At 44.7% G+C, this 18104-nt stretch overlaps 1 protein-coding gene across 1 annotated transcript; it reads left to right on the top strand.

Moving 5' to 3' along the window:
* Positions 1-5625: 5625 nt before the first annotated feature.
* LOC140404724 (NPC intracellular cholesterol transporter 2-like) lies at positions 5626-17577 on the top strand. Its single transcript, XM_072493408.1, has 4 exons — positions 5626-5797; positions 9723-9827; positions 12686-12858; positions 17280-17577. Exons 1-4 carry the CDS (start codon positions 5713-5715, stop codon positions 17364-17366), a joined length of 450 nt encoding a protein of 149 aa, XP_072349509.1. The 5' UTR covers positions 5626-5712; the 3' UTR covers positions 17367-17577.
* Positions 17578-18104: the final 527 nt, after the last annotated feature.

Raw genomic sequence — 18104 nt, 5'->3', positions numbered from 1 at the left:
CACTGTTTTGAAATCCAGTGTTCTTTAGGCATCAATAAGAATTTAAACCATGGTGATTGTTTTTAAACTAAGGGTGTACTACTGGTTATGGAACTGACTACTAGAGGAATTACCTGGTTTGGATGCTTGGCAGCCTTTCTTAGTTGGGCTTTCCTCCCCTCTCTCTCTCCCTCCCTCTTTTCTCCCACCCACTCCCCAATAATATTAGAAACATACATAGAAAATAGGAGTAGGCCATTCAGCCCTTCAAGGAATATTTTGCTTGAATTGTTCCTTCTTGGACTGTCATCTCATTTTATTTGCTTGGGTTTTGGCCTTTTGTTTACCAAGTTCCTCCCTTACCTCTTCCCCTTTTGCTTTGGCGACAACAAGAAATCGGCAATGTTTTTGCCTGTTTGTCCTGTCTCCTTTGATGCAATGGGTACAGATTTGTTTATTTATCTCGCGAGCCAGATGACCGAGGAAGGTATGCTGGGTAAACCACTGGCAACATGTCGAGTGCTGTAAATGAAAGCATCACTGACTCAATCTATACAGCTGAGTGGGGAAGAAAGGGGTAGCATTGCCAGCGTTTGATCAGAACTCTCACCTTTGCACAATCAAGTGATTGGAGAGAGCGGGGACAAGGTCAATGGGTTCTTGCCTTCACATGGACCATCTTCATCCCTTGACCCCTGTCTCCATTTCGGTGATAGACCAACCATCATTATTACAAGTCCCCAGACTCCCACAGCTACCTCAATTACAGTTCCTCACACCCTGTTTCCTGTATGGACTCTATCCCATTCTCACAGTTTCTCTGCCTCTTTTGCATCTGTTCTGATTACCACCGTTGAAAATGGTGCTTCTGACATGTCTGCCTTTTTCCTTAACTAAGGTTCTTCCTCGCTGCTCCTGGTGATTGATAGGGCTCAACCAGGTTTGATCCATTTCCTGCACCTCAGCCCTTCCTCCCAGAACCATGAAAGGGTCTCTTTCTTGTTCTCACTTTACACCCCACCAGCCTCTGCATTCAAAGGATTATCCTTTACCATTTCTGCACACTCCAGCATGATACTGCCATAAAACACAGAAAATAGAAGCTGGAGGAGGCCACTAGGCCCTCCCAAGCCTGCTCAGCCATTCGTTATGACCATAGCTGATCATCAAGTTCAATGCCCTGATCAAGCCTCTTTTCCCCCCCCCCCCCCCCCCCCCATATCCCTTCATATCTTTAGCTAGAAGAGCTTTCTAATTTCTTGAAATTACACAACGTTTTGGCCTCAACTACTTTCTGTGGTAGCAGATTCCACTAGGTGAAATAATTTCTCCTCCCCTCAGCCCTAAAAGGTTTACCCCTTCTCCTCAAACTCTGGACTCCCATCATCAGGATCATTCTTTCTGAGTCTACCCTGTCTAATCCTGTTAAAATTTTGTAAGTTTCTATGAGATTCCCTCTCGCTCTCTTCTAAACTCCAATGAATATTATCCTAATCGAGTTCGTCTCTCCTTTATATGACAGTCCCGCCATCCTAGGAATCAGCCTGGTAAACCTTTGCTGCACTCCATAGCAAGAACATCCTTCCTCAGATAAGGACACAATACTCCAGGTGTGGCCTCACCAATGCCCTACACAATTGCAGTAAAACATCTCGCTTCCTATACTCCAATCCTCCCACTGAAGGCCAACATACCCTTTGCCTTCTTTACTACCTGCTGTACCTGCGCGCTCACTTTCAGCGACTAATGCATGACGACACCAGGTCTCATCGAATATCCACTTCTCTCAATTTACACCCATGCAAATAATTTGCCTTCCTATTTTTCTACCGAAGCTGAAACTCCCATTTATCCACATTATACTGCATCTGCCATGCATGTGGCTGCTCACTTAGCCACTCCAAATCCTGCTGAAGCATTTCTGCATCCTCCTCACAGCTCACCTTCCCACTCAACTTTGTATCATCTGCAAATTTTAAATAATACATTTCGTTCCCTATTCCAAATCATTAATATATAATTTGAACAGTTGGGGTCCTAGCATAAATCCCTGCGGTACCCCCTAGTCACTGCTGCCAGTCAGAAGAAAAAAAATTATTCCATCTTGCTTCCTGTCTGCTAACCAGCTTTCTATCCCATCACAAGACATTACCCGTAATCCCATGTTCTTTAGCTTTACATATTAATCTGCTATTGAGACCTTGTCGAAAGTCTAAATAAAACACATCCACTGGTTCTTCCTGGTCAGTTCTACTAGTTACATTATTCAAAGAATTCTAGCAGATTTGTCAGGCATGATTTTCCTTTCATAAATCCATGCTGGCTTTGATTACACCACTGCTTTCCAAATGGTATGCTATGAAATCCTTGATAATGGACTCCAGCAACTTCCCTACTACTAAATTTAGGCTCACTGGTCTATAGTTTCCTGTTTTCTCTCTATCTCTCTCTTTGATTAGTGGGGCTACATTCCTACCCTCCAATCTGTAGGAACCAATCCAGAGTCGCAAAGAATTTAGGAAAATTACCACCAATAGATCTACTATTTCTAGGGCCACTTCTTTAAGTACTCTGGGATGAAAATTATCAGACTCTGGAGATTTGTCCCCCTTCAATCCCATTACATTTCCCAAAACCATTTCTTTACTAATACTAATTTCCTTCAGCTCCTCATTAAAACTTGTGTTTCTCAGAACTTCCAGTGCATTATTCATGCCTTCCTTTGTGAAGACAAGCAAAGTACAAATTTAGTTCCTCAGCCATTTCTTTGTTCCCTGTTTATAAATTTCCCCGTTTCTGACTAATGTAGGCCCCTTAGTCTTTAATCAATCTCTTTCTCGATACAGGCCTATTAAAAAACTTTTAGAGTCTGTTTTTTATGTTCTCTGCTAGTTTACTTTCAAGTTGTATTTCCCTTTCTTCAATCAATCTCTTGATCTGCCTTTGCTGAATTTTAAACTGTTCCCAATCCTCAGGTCTATTGCTTTTTCTTGCTAATTTGTATGCCTCTTCTTTGAATCTCTCTCTAATTTCCCTTGCAAGTCAAAGTTTGGCCACTGTTCCCTTTCTACTCTTGTGCCAAATAGGATTGAGCAACTTTTGGAGTTCACCTAGTTGTTCCTTGAACGTTTGCTATTGCCTGTCCACTGTCCTTTCAGTAATGTTTCCCAGTCCACCATAGCCAGATCATGCTTCATACCATTATAGTTACCTTTATTGAGGTTCAGGACCCTGGACTCAGAATCAACTACCTCACTATTCACCTTGATAAAGAATTCTACCATATTATGGTTCTCTCACAAGGCTGGTTTAGCTCAGTGGGCTAGACAGCTGGTTTGTGATGCAGAACAAGGCCAGCAGCGTGGGTTCAATTCCCGTACCACCTTACCCAAACAGGTGCTGGAATATGGCGACTGGAGCTTTTCACAGTAACTTCATACTTGTGACAATAAAAGATTATTATTACAACTAGATTGCCAACTAATCCTTTCTCATTGCACAACGCCCAGTTCAAAATGGCCTGTTCTATTGTTCCCCTATTGTACTGTGACTAAATTGAGTCACCCAATCTATCTGCAGATTAAAGTCACCCATAATCACAGATGTTCCTTTATCACATGCATCTCTGATTTCCTGTCTAATGCTACTCCCACCATTACCACTGCAGTTTGGTGGTCTATACCACAACTACGGATGATTTTGCCCCTTGACGTTTCTTCACTCCACCCAGATTTCACATCATCTGTACTAATATCTTTCCTCAATATTGTGTCAATATCCTCTTTAATCAACAATGCAACTCCACCACCTTTTCCTTTCTGTCTGTCTTTTCTAAAAACTGAATATCCCTTGGATGTTTAGTTCCTACCTTTGGTCACCTTGGAGCCATGTCTCTGTAATCCCAACTATATCATATCACTTAACATTTATCTGCATAACTAATTCATCCATTTTATTTTGAATGCTCTGCGGGTTCAGGTACAAAACCTTAAGGCTAGTCCTTTTAATGTTCCTTGTCCTGTCCTTACTAGTGTCATCTGATGCAGCCCCTTAATTTCTCTGCCTATCACTTTTCTTATTCTGCTTTGTCTTTTCCTCTTGTTCTTGATTCTCCCTGCTCTGAATCCTTACATAGGTTCCCACCCCCCTGCCATATTAGTTTAAACCCGCCACCCCAAGGACATGAGTCCTGGTCCCGCCCAGGTATAATCTGCCAAGTTTGTACAGGTCCCATCTGTTTCAGAACCAGTCCCAATGCCCAAGGAATCTGAAACCCTCTCAGTCACATCTCTTCAGCCACATCTTTGACTCAGTCCCCCCCCCCGTCAGCATTCTGCAGGGACTGCTCCCTCTGTGATACCTAGTCTAGCCCATCACATTCATCCCCTCCCCATGGTACCTTTCCTTGTAATCATCAAAGGTGCAACACCTGCCCCCTTCTCACTGTGCACGACCCTAAACACAGCTTTAGGTGAAGCAACATTTGACGTGTACCTCCTTCAATGTGATCTACTGTATTCACTGTTCCCAATGAGGTCTCCTCTACATTGGTTAGACTGAATGCAGACCAGGTGACCACTTTTGGCGCAAGCATAACCCCAACCTTTCTGTAGCTTCAGCACCTTGCTGTCATGCCCAGGTCTGTCCTTGGCCTGGCAATGCTCCAGAGAATCCTGATTTTGTTACAGTCCTCGGGACTCAACATTGAGTTCAGCAACGTTAGATGGATCTTCTCCATAATGATTTTTAAAAAAATATCCATAACACCATTTGTCCCCACCGCCCAATCTGAAATGAAAATCGCTTATTGTCACAAGTAGGCTTCAAATGAAGTTACAGTGAAAAGGCCCGAGTTGCCATATTCCGGCACCTGTTCGGGGAGGCGTTGCACGTTCTTAGGTTTTGCTACATCTTTGTTGCAATCTCTGGCATTAATTACTGACCTACTTTGTTCCAGCGGTCCTACCACCTCTTATGCAGTGTACAATCCAACACACATCTCCCTCTTTTCAGCTCTGAAGACTCAACGTTAACTTTTTTCTCTCGCTGCTGCCCAATGTGCTGTGTTTTTCCAGCCCTCTGTTTCAATGCACCAGTAGCTTTCTGCTCCTTCCTCAGGTGAAGCAGTGCTCCGAAAGCTAGTGATTGTAAGACTTCTTACTGTGCTCACCTCAGTCCAATGCTGGCATCTCCACATCAATGCACCAGAGGGTGGGTCCTGGTGATTGACAGGGGGGCGGGTCGTGTCGCGGGAATTATCAGGGGGCGGGGCTCGATGAAGCGACGAGCTGCTGATTGACGGGGCGGGCTCCGGTGACGCGCCGAGCCGCTGATTGGCAGGGGGCAGGCCCCGGTGTCGCGCGGAGCCGCTGATTGACAGGGGGCGGGCCCGGTGATGCGCCGAGGCACTGAGTGACAGGGGGCGGGCCCCGATGACGCGCGGAGCCGCTGATTGACAGTGGGCGGGACCCGGTGACGCGCCGAGCCGCTGATTGACAGTGGGCGGGCCTCGGTGACGCGCCGAGCCGCTGATTGACAGGGTGGAGGAAGGCGCCATTGCTGATGGCGGGCTTCGTGATAGGCGACACGGGACCGTGGGTGCATCCCGGCCGGGGGAGGCTGGGCGGAGTTTGGTTCCCTGGAGGTTGGGCGGGGAGTGAATCATGTGAGGGCCCAACCTATATAAAGGTCGCTTGTGGCTGAGTGGCCTCTGGTTCAGGCGGTGTTAGCGGGATGGTGGCTGTGTGCTGGTTAATGGCGGCTCTCCTGGCCCTGGGCGCCCTGTGTGAGGCTGATCCCGTGAAGTTTGTGGACTGCGGTGAGTGATTTGGGTGGGTGTGCGCCCCCTCACATAGACCTTTTTATATGTCTGACAACGGATTTAATTCCTTTCCCCACGCTCGCCTGCTCACTGAGCTTTGTACAACTTTCTGTCAAAATCAGGTTGTGTTTTTCTGCGTCAACCTTTTAAAGACAACATGATGGGCCCTGAAGGGTTTAGGTCGGAGACATTCGACTGGACTGAAATACTCATTGGCTTCCCTTAACCTTTCTTCGAGCTGACTGGGATAGGCTAATTAATTGGGAGTGTGGCGTGATGGTCTGACTCATGTTCATGTGAGCTCTTGTTGCTGCCAGTGGCCATTCGCTATTGTTTTGTGCCCTGAGAATTGAGTGTCTTCAGGCAGAGTATTGTTTTCCAACAATGTGTGGGTTTCATAGAATCTCTACAGTGCAGAAGGAGGCCATTCAGCCCATCGAGGCACCACCAGCCCTCCGAAAGAGTGCCCTACCTAGAGTGCACTCCTCTGCCTATCCCTGTAACTCTGCGCATCAATCATGGCCAAATCATCTCACTTGAGCATCTTTTGGACTGTTTGAGGCAGCCAGGGGGGAACCCACTCAGACACCAGGCTCCACGCAGTCGGCTGAGGTGGCAATCGAACCTGGGTGCTGTGAGGCAGCAGTACTAACAAACCACTGTTGTGAAATGTTTCTGGGTGGCTGTGCCAAACCTCAGCTGACCGGTGTGAATAAACAGCTGAAAATGTGAAAATGCTTGGGAATTATTGAGTTGCATTTAAAATCCAAGCTTGTCTGTTTGCTCGAAAGTTTTTTTTTTTAAAATGTCTGAAGTCATGAGAATTTGCAGTAGTGGAAAAAGATAATTTCAGTCCACCTGTCTGCCATTCCCTGTCATGCTCCATTTCATGCACCCCTCTACTTGACTTTTAGCAGTGGACATTCTTGTTCCCTCTTCCTCACATACATAACTTCCCTTTAATACGTCTATACCATTTGTCCTGGCCACTCCCTGTGATAACAAGTTCCATATTCTCACTGCACTTTGGGTGAAGGAGTTTGTTCCTGTTTTTTTCAGATTTCCAGCATTTTTATCTCACTTGCCAAATGAGTAGAGATGACGCTTAAAAGCAATACAATTAAGTGGGAGCCCTTTTGGATGGCTGTCATTTCTTTAAAAAGTGCTTTCTGTTGATGTTTGTTAGGGGCTGGTTTAAGTAGCTGGCTTTTAAAGCCGACCAAGACAGGCCAGCAGCATGGTTCAATTCCCATACCAGCCTCACCGAACAGGTGCCGGAATGTGGCAACTATATACTTTTCGCAGTAACTTCATTTGAAGCCTACTTGTGACAAGTGATTTTCATTTCCAGTTTGTTTCCTGTGTTACACAGAGCAAGGTTACAACAGTCTTTTGTTTGCTGTAATGTATTGTGCAAAGTCTCCCAAGGGCTACAAAGGCTTGCTGAAACACATGTATGCAAGTAAAATCTAAATCTTATTATAGTCTTGTTTTGGTTTCTTTTTCTTGTCTCTCTTCCTACTTTTCTTTACAGAAAGCTTCCAGTCCATGACAACTATGGAGTGAAATGTACTGTATGCAATTTTATTTTGGGCAGTATAGTCCAGATTGTAATTTTTGATTTCGAACTTTGAGGTGAATTTGAGCTCTAAAAGTGCATAGGTCTTTTGCCTTTCTATGCTGCCTACAGAATCTCCCGAGTAATACAAAATAGGAAATAGATTAAAGGCGATTCCTTGAAGATCTTCGGACAAACTCCAGGAAACTGCAGTTATTATCATTAATTACCGCTAGCACTCCACCGACCTTCTATCACCCAAGGTGACCTTAATTCTCGGGAGCTCAGTCAATTTTCTTAAAAGTAGAATGAATCCATACGTGGCCCACCGTTTGAAAGTACTGTTCACACTATGTCAAACCATCTAGCACTCAACGTTATTGCTGCAAAGTCTGCTGTCTCAAAGTAGAATCACTTCCTAAAATGATCTTTATCATCTTAACTATTTTCCCCTCCACAATTTTGCACACTCCCCTTTCACCACTCTACATTTCTGCTGTCCTCGTGACTGGAGAGCTTCAGGAATTTATTTCCTGTTCTTCCTGCAGATCCGTATTCTCCATAGAAATCCAAGGCTAATTTTGCGCAAGTCTGTGGTAACATTGTTTTAGCCACATGCATTGCATGTTTTACACCATGCAAGTAAAAAAAACTTGTTAGCAGTCACTTCGCTCATGATGTTTATCCAGTCCATATCTCCTACTGTCAGATTATTAAAATCACATTAAGGATCTATTGGTGGTGGCAGCAGCCTTCCATCCCGTAAGTTGATGGTTTGTACTGTGTGGGGCTCATGAACCCCACTAAGGATTAAAACACTAATTATCTTTGCATTCCAGCAAGTATAATGACCTAACACCGCTATGAAATATTTTATGTCAAGTACTGTTTCCTGTCACAGTCTAGTGGTTCCTGAATATCTGAAAAAAGTGTGCAGCTTTTAGCGGGTTACTTTGGTCAAGCTTTTATGCAAGTGGATACAGTAAACAGCGCATTGCATCTCTGCTAAACTTAGTTACTTACAATTTACTGTGCCGAAGGAGGCCGTTCGGCCCATCGAGTCGTACCAGCCCTTGGAAAGAGGGCCCATGTCTCCACCCTAACCCAGTAACCTGACGTAACCTTTTGGACACTAAATAAATAAGGGACAATTTAGCATGGCCAATCCACCTAACCTGCACATTTTTGGACTGTGGGAGGAAACCAGAGCACCTGGAGGAAACACACGCAGACACTGGGAGAACGTGCAGACTCCACACAGAGGCCAGAATTGAACCAGGGAGCTGTGAGGCAGCAATGCTAACCACTGTGTCACCCTGCTTCCAGCTTCACAAGGTTCAACCATCGTTTCCAAAGCTGCTATTGGTGTAATTTTGAAACTGCTTGCGGTGCAGCTATTGGAGAGTCTTTTTGTATCTGTAAAATCTCTGATACTTTGGCCAGTGTATAATCAAAAATTCTACCCAGTTGCCCTTTGAACAAAAAGACAAAACCGGTTTACGGTTTAATGTAATTTTATTCACAATTCTCTCAACAAAGTATGATTCAGACTCACAGCTGAGCTTCAGGGTTTTACCCGCACTTAGTGAGGAGGCTGGCCAGGCTACAATCACTCGGTGTGGATATATTCTCTGGGCTTTGAAACCCAGGCTCCTTCTGGATGAAAGCAAATTACTGCAGATGCTGGAATTTGAAACCAAAAGAGAAAATGCTCAATAATCTCAGCAGGCCTGGCAGCATCTGTAAGGAGCGGAAAGAGCTTTTGCTCCGTCCAGATGACCCTTTGTCAAAGCTAAATGACATAGAAAGTGGGGGATATTTATACTGGTAGGGTGAGGGAATGAAAGATTAGTCATAGCCACAGAAACCAAGGGAAAAGAGTGCTAATGAAGTCCCCAGAGAGAATAAAAGGTGTGAAAGGCCAAACAGCAGAGAAACTAAAATCAGAGGGTAAGCTGTGACAGATGTGGGGGAGGGGGGCATGGGTGGGAGAGAGGGTAAATGTGGTGTAAGTGGAACGAGAAGAATGAATTAAAACACTTAGTTTATTCGATTATTATGCACATTTAGTTTTGCAGGTGGGAGGATAGTTGAGGCAGGAAACCTCAATTTTTTTTTTTAAGTACTTGGATGTTGTCATAACATTCAAGGCCATGGGCCTAGTGCTGGGAAGTGGGATTAGTGTAGGTTCAGAGTAGTGTTTTTTTGGTGCAGGCTTGATGGGCCGAAGAGCCTCTTTTGTACTGGTATGATCTTGTGGTCTAGGATTCTAGATGCAGTTATTCCTTTTACTGCATCAAGGTCTGGCTGATTTATTTGTGTAGTTAACTGAGAAGTGATAATAACTCACCATTACTATTGCAGGTTCTAAAGCAGAACACATTATAGTGGATATAACGCCATGCCCCTCTCTGCCTTGTGTTCTTCATAAAGGACAAACCTACAATGTGAACATCACCTTTACCAGCAGTAAGTGGCTATAATGCAAATCTGAAAAGAACAAAAAAAAAAAACTGTGCAAATTGTTCAGGTGGGACCATTACATTTTCACACTACTTTAACATTTTCCAATTGTTACACGGCCAATTCTATAAAGTTTACACAATTTGCTGGATTTGTGTGCTGCATTTCTCATTCGGTAACTTCTATTCAAATAGAGATCTGAACACCAAACCGGCCAAGTATCAGGATTAGATAAATACCAAACTGCACAGCCAGAAAATGTGATACTGAGAAACAAAATTTAGTCTTTGACAAAAATTAAGAGTATGAAAGAAAAGTGAGCATTTAATATTCAGAGGGAAGGTCGCTGGAAGTGGATTGGTAAAGTAACATAGAACAGTACAGCACAGAACAGTACAGCACAGAACAGGCCCTTTGGCCCTCGATGTTGTGCCGCGATTTGTCCGAAACCAAGGTCAAGCTATCCCACTCCGTCATTCTGGGGTGCTTCATGTGCCTATCCAATAACCGCTTGAAAGTTTCTAAAGTGTCCGACTCCACTATCACAGCAGGCAGTCCATTCCACACCCTAACCACTCTCCGAGTAAAGAACCTACCTCTGACATCCCTCCTATATCTCCCACCCCGAACCTTATAGTTATGCCCCCTTGTAACAGCTTACATCCACCCGAGGAAATAGTCTCTGAACGTCCACTCTATCTATCCCTCTCAACATCTTTATAAACCTCCTATGAAGTCGCCTCTCATTCTCCTTCACTCCAAAGAGTTGGGCCTAAGTAACAGAAGAAGATGCAGAAATCCTGTGGGAAATGGGAGAGGAAAGAATATAGGAACCTCTGACTGGAACCTCCAGAATACAAAAACCTCCAATGTTAAAATATCAACAGCGTAGGGAGAGCTAGACTGAGAAAATCCTCTTGCTGCTCGGGCTGGGAATGGAGGCTATTCTAGGAATGCTTGGAGGCGAGAAATAAAGGGCTAATGTGTTATACCAACTGGAACAGTAATTGGCCCCAGCGTTGGTTTTGATGACCGTAATGACCTGGATCGGAAATCCAATATAGAACATACAGTGCAGAAGGAGGTCATTCGGCCCATCAAGTCGCGCCGGTTCTTGGAAAGAGCATGCCCCTAAAGCACATACCCCCACCCTATCCCTGTAACCCCACCCCACTGCACTGGCTCTTGGAAAGAGCATGCCCCAAAAGCCCCCACCCTATCCCTTTAACCCAGTAACCCCACCCCACCTTCTTGGAGACTAAGGGCAATTTATCATGGCCAATCCACCTAACCTGCACATCTTTGGACTGTGGGAGGAAACTGGAGCACCCGGAGGAAACCCATGCAGACACGGGGAGAACGTGCAGACTCTGCACAGACAGTGACCCAAGCCGGGAATGGAACCTGGGATCTTGGAGCTGTGAAGCAACTGTGCTAACCACTATGCTACCATGTTGCCCCAAAATAACGCTAGATTTCCAACTGGAACCAAACTGTGGATATAGCAGAATATGGTAAAGCAGTTGAGGAAAGACCTTGTCAGTGTTTCAAATGGCTGCATGACACTGGGTAGAATTTAATATGGAGAGGTTCAAGGACTTTTTCACAACACTGGGCGTGGTGGTGATGTAGGACATAATGAATGGCGGTACAGAAATGGGGACTTGGGTAGGAACTGATTTTTTAAAAAACAGTTCAAGACTGTCCTCATGAAACCATTGATTCCAGATATTGAATTGTTATGCAGCAATTGGGGGACATTGAGTATGGGCAAGGTCAACAGTTTCTGTTTATTTTGTGACGTCACCTGTTCTGATTCTGTCTTTCCATCATTTGTTTATAAGATTTTGTGATCTTGAGAATTAGCCAAACCAGAGGTGAACCAACTGCAGGTACCCACTGTTGGCACTGATATTGTTAGATTACCACTTTGAATACAATGTAATATAGATCACTGTCATTAGAGGGGTCAGATGGAGAATTGCATTAACGCCCTTTCGTCTTGTTCTTTTTCATCTCTCAAATGGTGTTTCAATACAGCTCCGGCTGATGGGAGGCTCCGGCTGATGGGAGGCTCCCCTTGCTGTGCTAGTGCTAACTGAAGTGAGTTTGAGGTGATCATAACTCCTGTTGAAAGTTGCAACACAGCTTCCAGCAGAAAGAAATCCATAAAATATGGAGGAGTTCTCCAAAAACAACAATTTGGATACACTTATTTGATTTTAGAATAGAGCATGCAAGGAAGATCTGACCAAAGTTTCTAAAAGGCTTTTTGTAGATTATTTCATAGTGCCAGCAACGGCAGAGCAGACTTGAGTCCTCCCGTTTCTTCCTTTTTCCCTCATCCCAAGTGGTGAAGGATGGAATTGCATGTATGATCCCATAGTCTGGTTCATAGAAGCATAGAATCCTGACAGTGCAGAAGGAAGCCGTTCGGCCCGTAGCATCGACCCTTTAAATGACCACACTACCTAAGCCCAATCCCCCGTCCTATTCCAGTAACCCCACCCCAAGGGGCAATTTAGCATGGCCAATCCACCTAACCTGCACATCTTTGGACTGTGGGAAGAAAGCAGAGCACCCAGAGGAAACCCATGCAGACAATGGGAGAACGTGCAAACTCCACAGTCACCCAAGGTCAGCATCAAATCCAGGACCCTCGTACTGTAAGGCAGCAGTGCTGACCACTGTGTCGCCCAACTATTGGTAGTCAGCACAGCCTTAATGTTGATTTTAACGGGATACTCAGTTTCCTATTCGCTTGCTGCTGATGCTGTGAAGCTCTGAAGCATCACTCTGCAACCCTTGTTGGCTGTAACACTTTTTTTTAAAGTGGGCTAACTGTTTAATGTGTCTTCTTTCAGCAACTTCGAGTCAGACAAGTCAGGCTGAGGTTTATGGTATCCTAGCTGGAATTCCAATTCCCTTTCATATTCCTAACACTGATGGATGCAAATCTGGGATTCAGTGCCCCATCAAGAAGATGCAGAAGTATAGCTACATCAATTCATTACCAATAAAGAGTGAATACCCATCAGTAAGTATCTTTATGAAACAATAACATCCCTTGTACTTGTTCATTCTGTGGCCTATTTGTTGAAAAGAGGGTGAAATGATTTGCAGATCAAACGAGTTCATTTGTTGTGGGAATAAATGTAGCCATTTGGTACAGAGATTTGTTTGTCGAGATCCCAACGAGGGTATCTGTGACACATTGTTCAATTGGAATGTTTGTCCTAGAAAGTGACGACAATGATGTTTACCATTTTTCAAGGAACTGGAGGACCTAACAAAAGCTGTGTTTTGAGTATCACCGTTACTCTTCCAGCTCTTAATGAATTCAGTGTGGGCAATATGTCACTGAGTTGTGGTGCTTTCTGGTGTTTTTAAGATTTTTGAACAGGACAGGGTTAGCAGAAACAAGCCACATGATTCCATCGTGAAATCAGCAGCTATACTGAAGTGTAAGGAAGAAGTTTCCTAAAACACTAAACCATGAGTGGGCACTACTGACCCAAGAAGAGTCTTGTTGAAGAGGATAGGATATCCAACCTTTTTAATTGGTTGCTATGGAGGTGGAAAATGCCTTTGAAACACCTCTGCACCAACCCTTCAACCTGGAGTCCTGCTAGGAGTGGCTTGTTCGAGCTCTTTTGTAGCTATTCCCCACTGGTCGTCTTTACGTTCTTTTACTAGCTGTTATTTTTGACCTCCAAGTTTACGTTATTCCTACCTGTTGACGTAATCTTGTCAACTACTTGGGCCGGGTAGATCTTGACAAGGGCAGGAACAAAGAAATGTACAGCACAGGAACAGGCCCTTCGGCCCTCCAAGCCCGTGCCGACCATACTGCCTGACTAAACTACAATCTTCTACACTTCCTGGGTCCGTATGTATTCCCATCCTATTCATGTATTTGTCCAGATGCCCCTTAAATGTCACTATCGTCCCTGCTTCCACCACCTCCTCCGGTAGTGTGTTCCAGGCACCCACTACCCTGTGTGTATTTAAAAAAAATAAAAATAAAAAAATTGCCTCGTACATCTACTCTAAACCTTGCCCCTCTCACCTTAAACCTATGCCCCCTAGTAATTGACCCCTCTACCCTGGGGAAAAGCCTTTGACTATCCACTCTGTCTATGCCCCTCATAATTTTGTAGACCTCTATCAGGTTGCCCCTCAACCAGTGGGAACAAACCAAGTTTACTCAACCGCTCCTCCAAGCTAATGCCCTCCATACCAGGCAACATTCTGGTAAATCTCTTCTGCACCCTCTCTAAAGCCTCCACATCCTTCTGGTAGTGTGGAGACCAGAATTGAACACTACTCCAAGTGTGGCCTAACTAAGGTTCTATGCAGCTGCAACATGACTTGCCAATTCTTATACTCAATGCCCCGGCCAATGAAGGCAAGCATGCCGTATGCCTTCTTGACTACCTTCTCCACCTGTGTTGCCCCTTTCAGTGACCTGTGGACCTGTACTCCTAGATCTCTGACTTTCAATAGTCTTGAGGGTTCTACCATTCACTGTATATTCCCTACCTGCATTAGACCTTCCAAAATGCATTACCTCACATTTGTCCGGATTAAACTCCATCTGCCATCTCTCTGCCCAAGTCTCCAAACAATCTAAATCCTGCTGTATCCTCTGACAGTCCTCATCGCTATCCGCAATTCCACCAACCTTTGTGTCGTCTGCAAACTTACTAATCAGACCAGTTACATTTTCCTCCAAATCATTTATATATACTACAAACAGCAAAGGTCCCAGCACTGATCCCTGTGGAACACCACTGGTCACAGCCCTCCAATCCGAAAAGCATCCTTCCATTGCTACTCTCTGCCTTCTATGACCTAGCCAGTTCTGTATCCACCTTGCCAGCTCACCCCTGATCCTGTGTGACTTCACCTTTTTGTACTAGTCTACCATTAGAGACCTTGTCAAAGGCCTTGCTGAAGTCCATATAGACAACATCCACTGCCCTACCTGCATCAATCATCTTAGTGACCTCCTCGAAAAACTCTTCTCAAGTTAGGGAGACACAACCTCCTCATCACAAAACCATGCTGCCTCTCACTAACACGTCCATTTGCTTCCAAATGGGAGTAGATCCTGTCTCGAAGAATTCTCTCCAGTAATTTCCCTACCACTGAAGTAAAACACACCTGATCAAAATGCAAAGGAAATAAAATTTGTTGAAAGCCAAGGAAATTCTAATTCCACAACCAGGATGTAGCAGGTCAGGCAACTGGAGCTTGTGATTTGTCGGCACCAGATCTGGATTGCAGATTAATGGGGACTTCTATAGCAGCTTTGTGCTTTACAGGGAATTATCAAATTAAATTTAACGCCGAGCCACATGAAATGTTGAGGTATGTGGAATTCACACAGTGTAGAAGGCCATTCAGTCCACCGGGCCTGCATCGAGCGTCCGAGAGCAGCGTACATGGACCCACTACCCGGGACCCCACCTAACCTGCACATCTTCTCACTTGTGGAGTAATTTGTCATGGCCAATCCACCTAACCTGCACATCTTTGGACTGTGGGAGGAAACCAGTGCACCCGGAGGAAACCCACGCACATACAGGGAGAAAGTGCAAACTACACAGCCACCCAAGGTCGAATTGAACCCTGATCCCTGGTGCTGTGAGGCAGCAGTGATAACTACTGTTCCGCCCCATGACCAAGAGTTCGGTCAAAGAGCATCATTTTTTTTTTTTAAGGGCCAATTTAGTGTGGCCGATCCACTTGCCCTTTGGGATGTGGGGAGATGAGATACACACAGACACTGGAGGGGGAGGGGGGGAAAGTGTGCAAGTTCCACACAGACTGGGATTGAACCTGGGTCCTTGGTGCCGTGATGCAGCAGTGCTAACCACTGCACCACCGTGTCGCTTGTCTAAAGAGAATCTTAACAGAGGAAAGAGGCTTGGTGATGAAATTTCAAAGCCTGAGGCCCAGGCAGCTGAATATATGCGCTCATAAATCTGGCCTCTTGTGCATTCTCAATTTAAATTGTTCCAAGGTAGGTTTATTTAGACTTTCAGAAGGCTTTCGACAAGGTCTTGCATAGCAGGTTAGTAAAGTTAAAGCGCATGGGACTACGGGGAAGTGCCTTGAGATGGATAGAAAGCTGGTTCGCAGATAGGAAGCAAAAAGTTGGAATAACACAACAAAGAGCAAAGAAAAGTACTGCACAGGAACAGGCCTTTTGGCCCTCCAAGCTCGTGCCGACCATGCTGCCTGACTAAACTACAATCTTCTACCCTTCCAAATTGATCTTTTTCTGATTGACAGGCAGGATTAGTGGGGTACCGCAGGGATCTGTGCGAGGACCCCAACTGTTCACGTATATTAATGATTTGAACGAGGAACTAAATGCATTATCTCCAAATTTGCAGACAACACCAAGTTGGGTGGGAGGATGAGCTGTGAGGAGGGTGCAGAGATGCTTCAGCAGAATTTGGACAGGCTGAGTGGGTGGGTTGCATAAGCCCCAAGTTCTGGAATTCTTTCCCGACACTCTGACTCTACTTTGTTTCCTCTTTTCAGACCTAATTCTTTGACCATGCTTTTTGTCGTATGACTGAATATCTCACCATATGGCTCGGTGTCATACTTTGTTTTATAATGCTCCTGCAAAACACCTTGGGTGAGGTTACTGGAACATACATAGAAATATAACTTTATCGGAGTTGGGATGCTGGCAGCAACGTTTTCAATTATGTCAAGTTTATAGAGACTAGAATGTGGGAGGCCAGTCATTTGGGATAATCGTGTCTAAAAGTAGCAAATGATTGCTTGAGGGTTTCTGCATCAGTTGTGGCAAGGTTGAAGTTGGTGATGTTCGAGATGGAAATAATAACGATGAAGCTGTGTGGTTGGACACTTATCTCGGGGTAACATATGACATCAAGCTTATGAATCGACTGATTAAGCCCTAGATAGTTGCCAGGAAGAGGAGTGGAGAGTTGGTGGCTAGGGAATGGAATTTGCTTTTAACCTCTCCACTGACCCCCTCAAGGTGAACTTGCTTTTTCCAGCCTAAGGAATTCCGCGCGGTCGCTCTCCCAGTCTTCGGCATCCCCCTCCACTCCAACGTAATCTGCCTCTGGGCTACCAGGGAGGCTAAGGCCAAAATGTTGTCCTCATTCACCCCCTGGACTCCCAGTCTTCCGACACGCCGAATATCGCTACCTCGGGACTTGGGCAACCTTCAGCACCTTCACCATTTAGTTTTAGAATAGTTTTAAATGCACCTGGCCAATTTGTACACGAGTGGGGTGTAATTTCTGATTGCATTTGAATTGAGGCCTTTGGCACATTCAGCCTGGTACTTGAGAATTCAATGATTAGCATCTCAGATTTTAAATTAATTAATTGGTTTTCAATGGATGTGGCAAGATTTTGTACTTGTTCTCTTAATCCTCCACACCTTTCCCCATCTTTTACCAGGTTGAATTGGTGGTTAAATGGGAGCTGATGGATGACACTAAAAACCTTATCTTCTGCTGGAAGATCCCTGTCAAGATCTCCAGCTAAACCAGACTGTGGAATATTAACTGCAATAGAAGTTTGGATAATGCATTCAGCTGCACGATGGGAAATTAAAACCGACTTCTTTGGAGTGGAGATTTTTTTCATATTTTTTACAAGCGCAATTTTGAGATGAGCATTATGACCTGTCTTTGGCTTTGATACTAATTGTTTTTTGTACATTAACCTGACTGGCTCAATAAAGAAATTAACTCCAGTTGAATGTTGTTTGGTTTTAAATCCAGGGAATATTCCCACAGTAGTTAAACTATGATGGCATTTTGAGATTGGAACAGAGGGAATGGACTATTTAAATGTCTCTCCATTCTGAACTTTCCAGTTATTGAGTTTGCGATTCAGATTCTACCGTGTGCATGACACCCCCATGTGCCCCCTGAAATGTATATCACTTTTTAGTCCCTGGTGCCACTTTCCCCCAAGTGAAAATAACCCTGCCACTTTAGCTTTTCTTCCTTTTCAACCTTTTATTGAATTGTATTCAACCACAATCTGCAACCTCGTAGCCGAGCATATTCTTCGCTCCACCGTTAGCAAGCCAGGGGACCAACCTCACCAGCCAATCTCTTTAGGAAAAAAGAGACGTACCAAGCTGACAACACATGACTACTTGCATAGCAAGCAACAGCATGATCAAGTTAAGTCTCTATGCTTGTGGTGATGGGGCACGGATTCATAGAATCCCTACAATACAGAAAGAGGCCATTTGAACCATCGAGTCTGCAC

This window comes from Scyliorhinus torazame, chromosome 2 (genome assembly GCF_047496885.1).
Source record: "Scyliorhinus torazame isolate Kashiwa2021f chromosome 2, sScyTor2.1, whole genome shotgun sequence".
Taxonomy (NCBI): domain Eukaryota; kingdom Metazoa; phylum Chordata; class Chondrichthyes; order Carcharhiniformes; family Scyliorhinidae; genus Scyliorhinus; species Scyliorhinus torazame.
This window is presented reverse-complemented; position numbering and strand designations above follow the sequence as displayed.

What these genes read in the sequence shown, in the direction of transcription:
- LOC140404724 (XM_072493408.1), top strand. Translation starts at nt 5,713, where the DNA reads ATGGTGGCTGTGTGCTGGTTAATGGCGGCTCTCCTGGCCCTGGGCGCC. An exon ending in GAACATCACCTTTACCAGCA is followed by an intron (nt 9,828 to 12,685) that starts GTAAGTGGCTAT and finishes GTCTTCTTTCAG; the next exon opens with CAACTTCGAGTCAGACAAGT. An exon ending in TAAAGAGTGAATACCCATCA is followed by an intron (nt 12,859 to 17,279) that starts GTAAGTATCTTT and finishes ATCTTTTACCAG; the next exon opens with GTTGAATTGGTGGTTAAATG.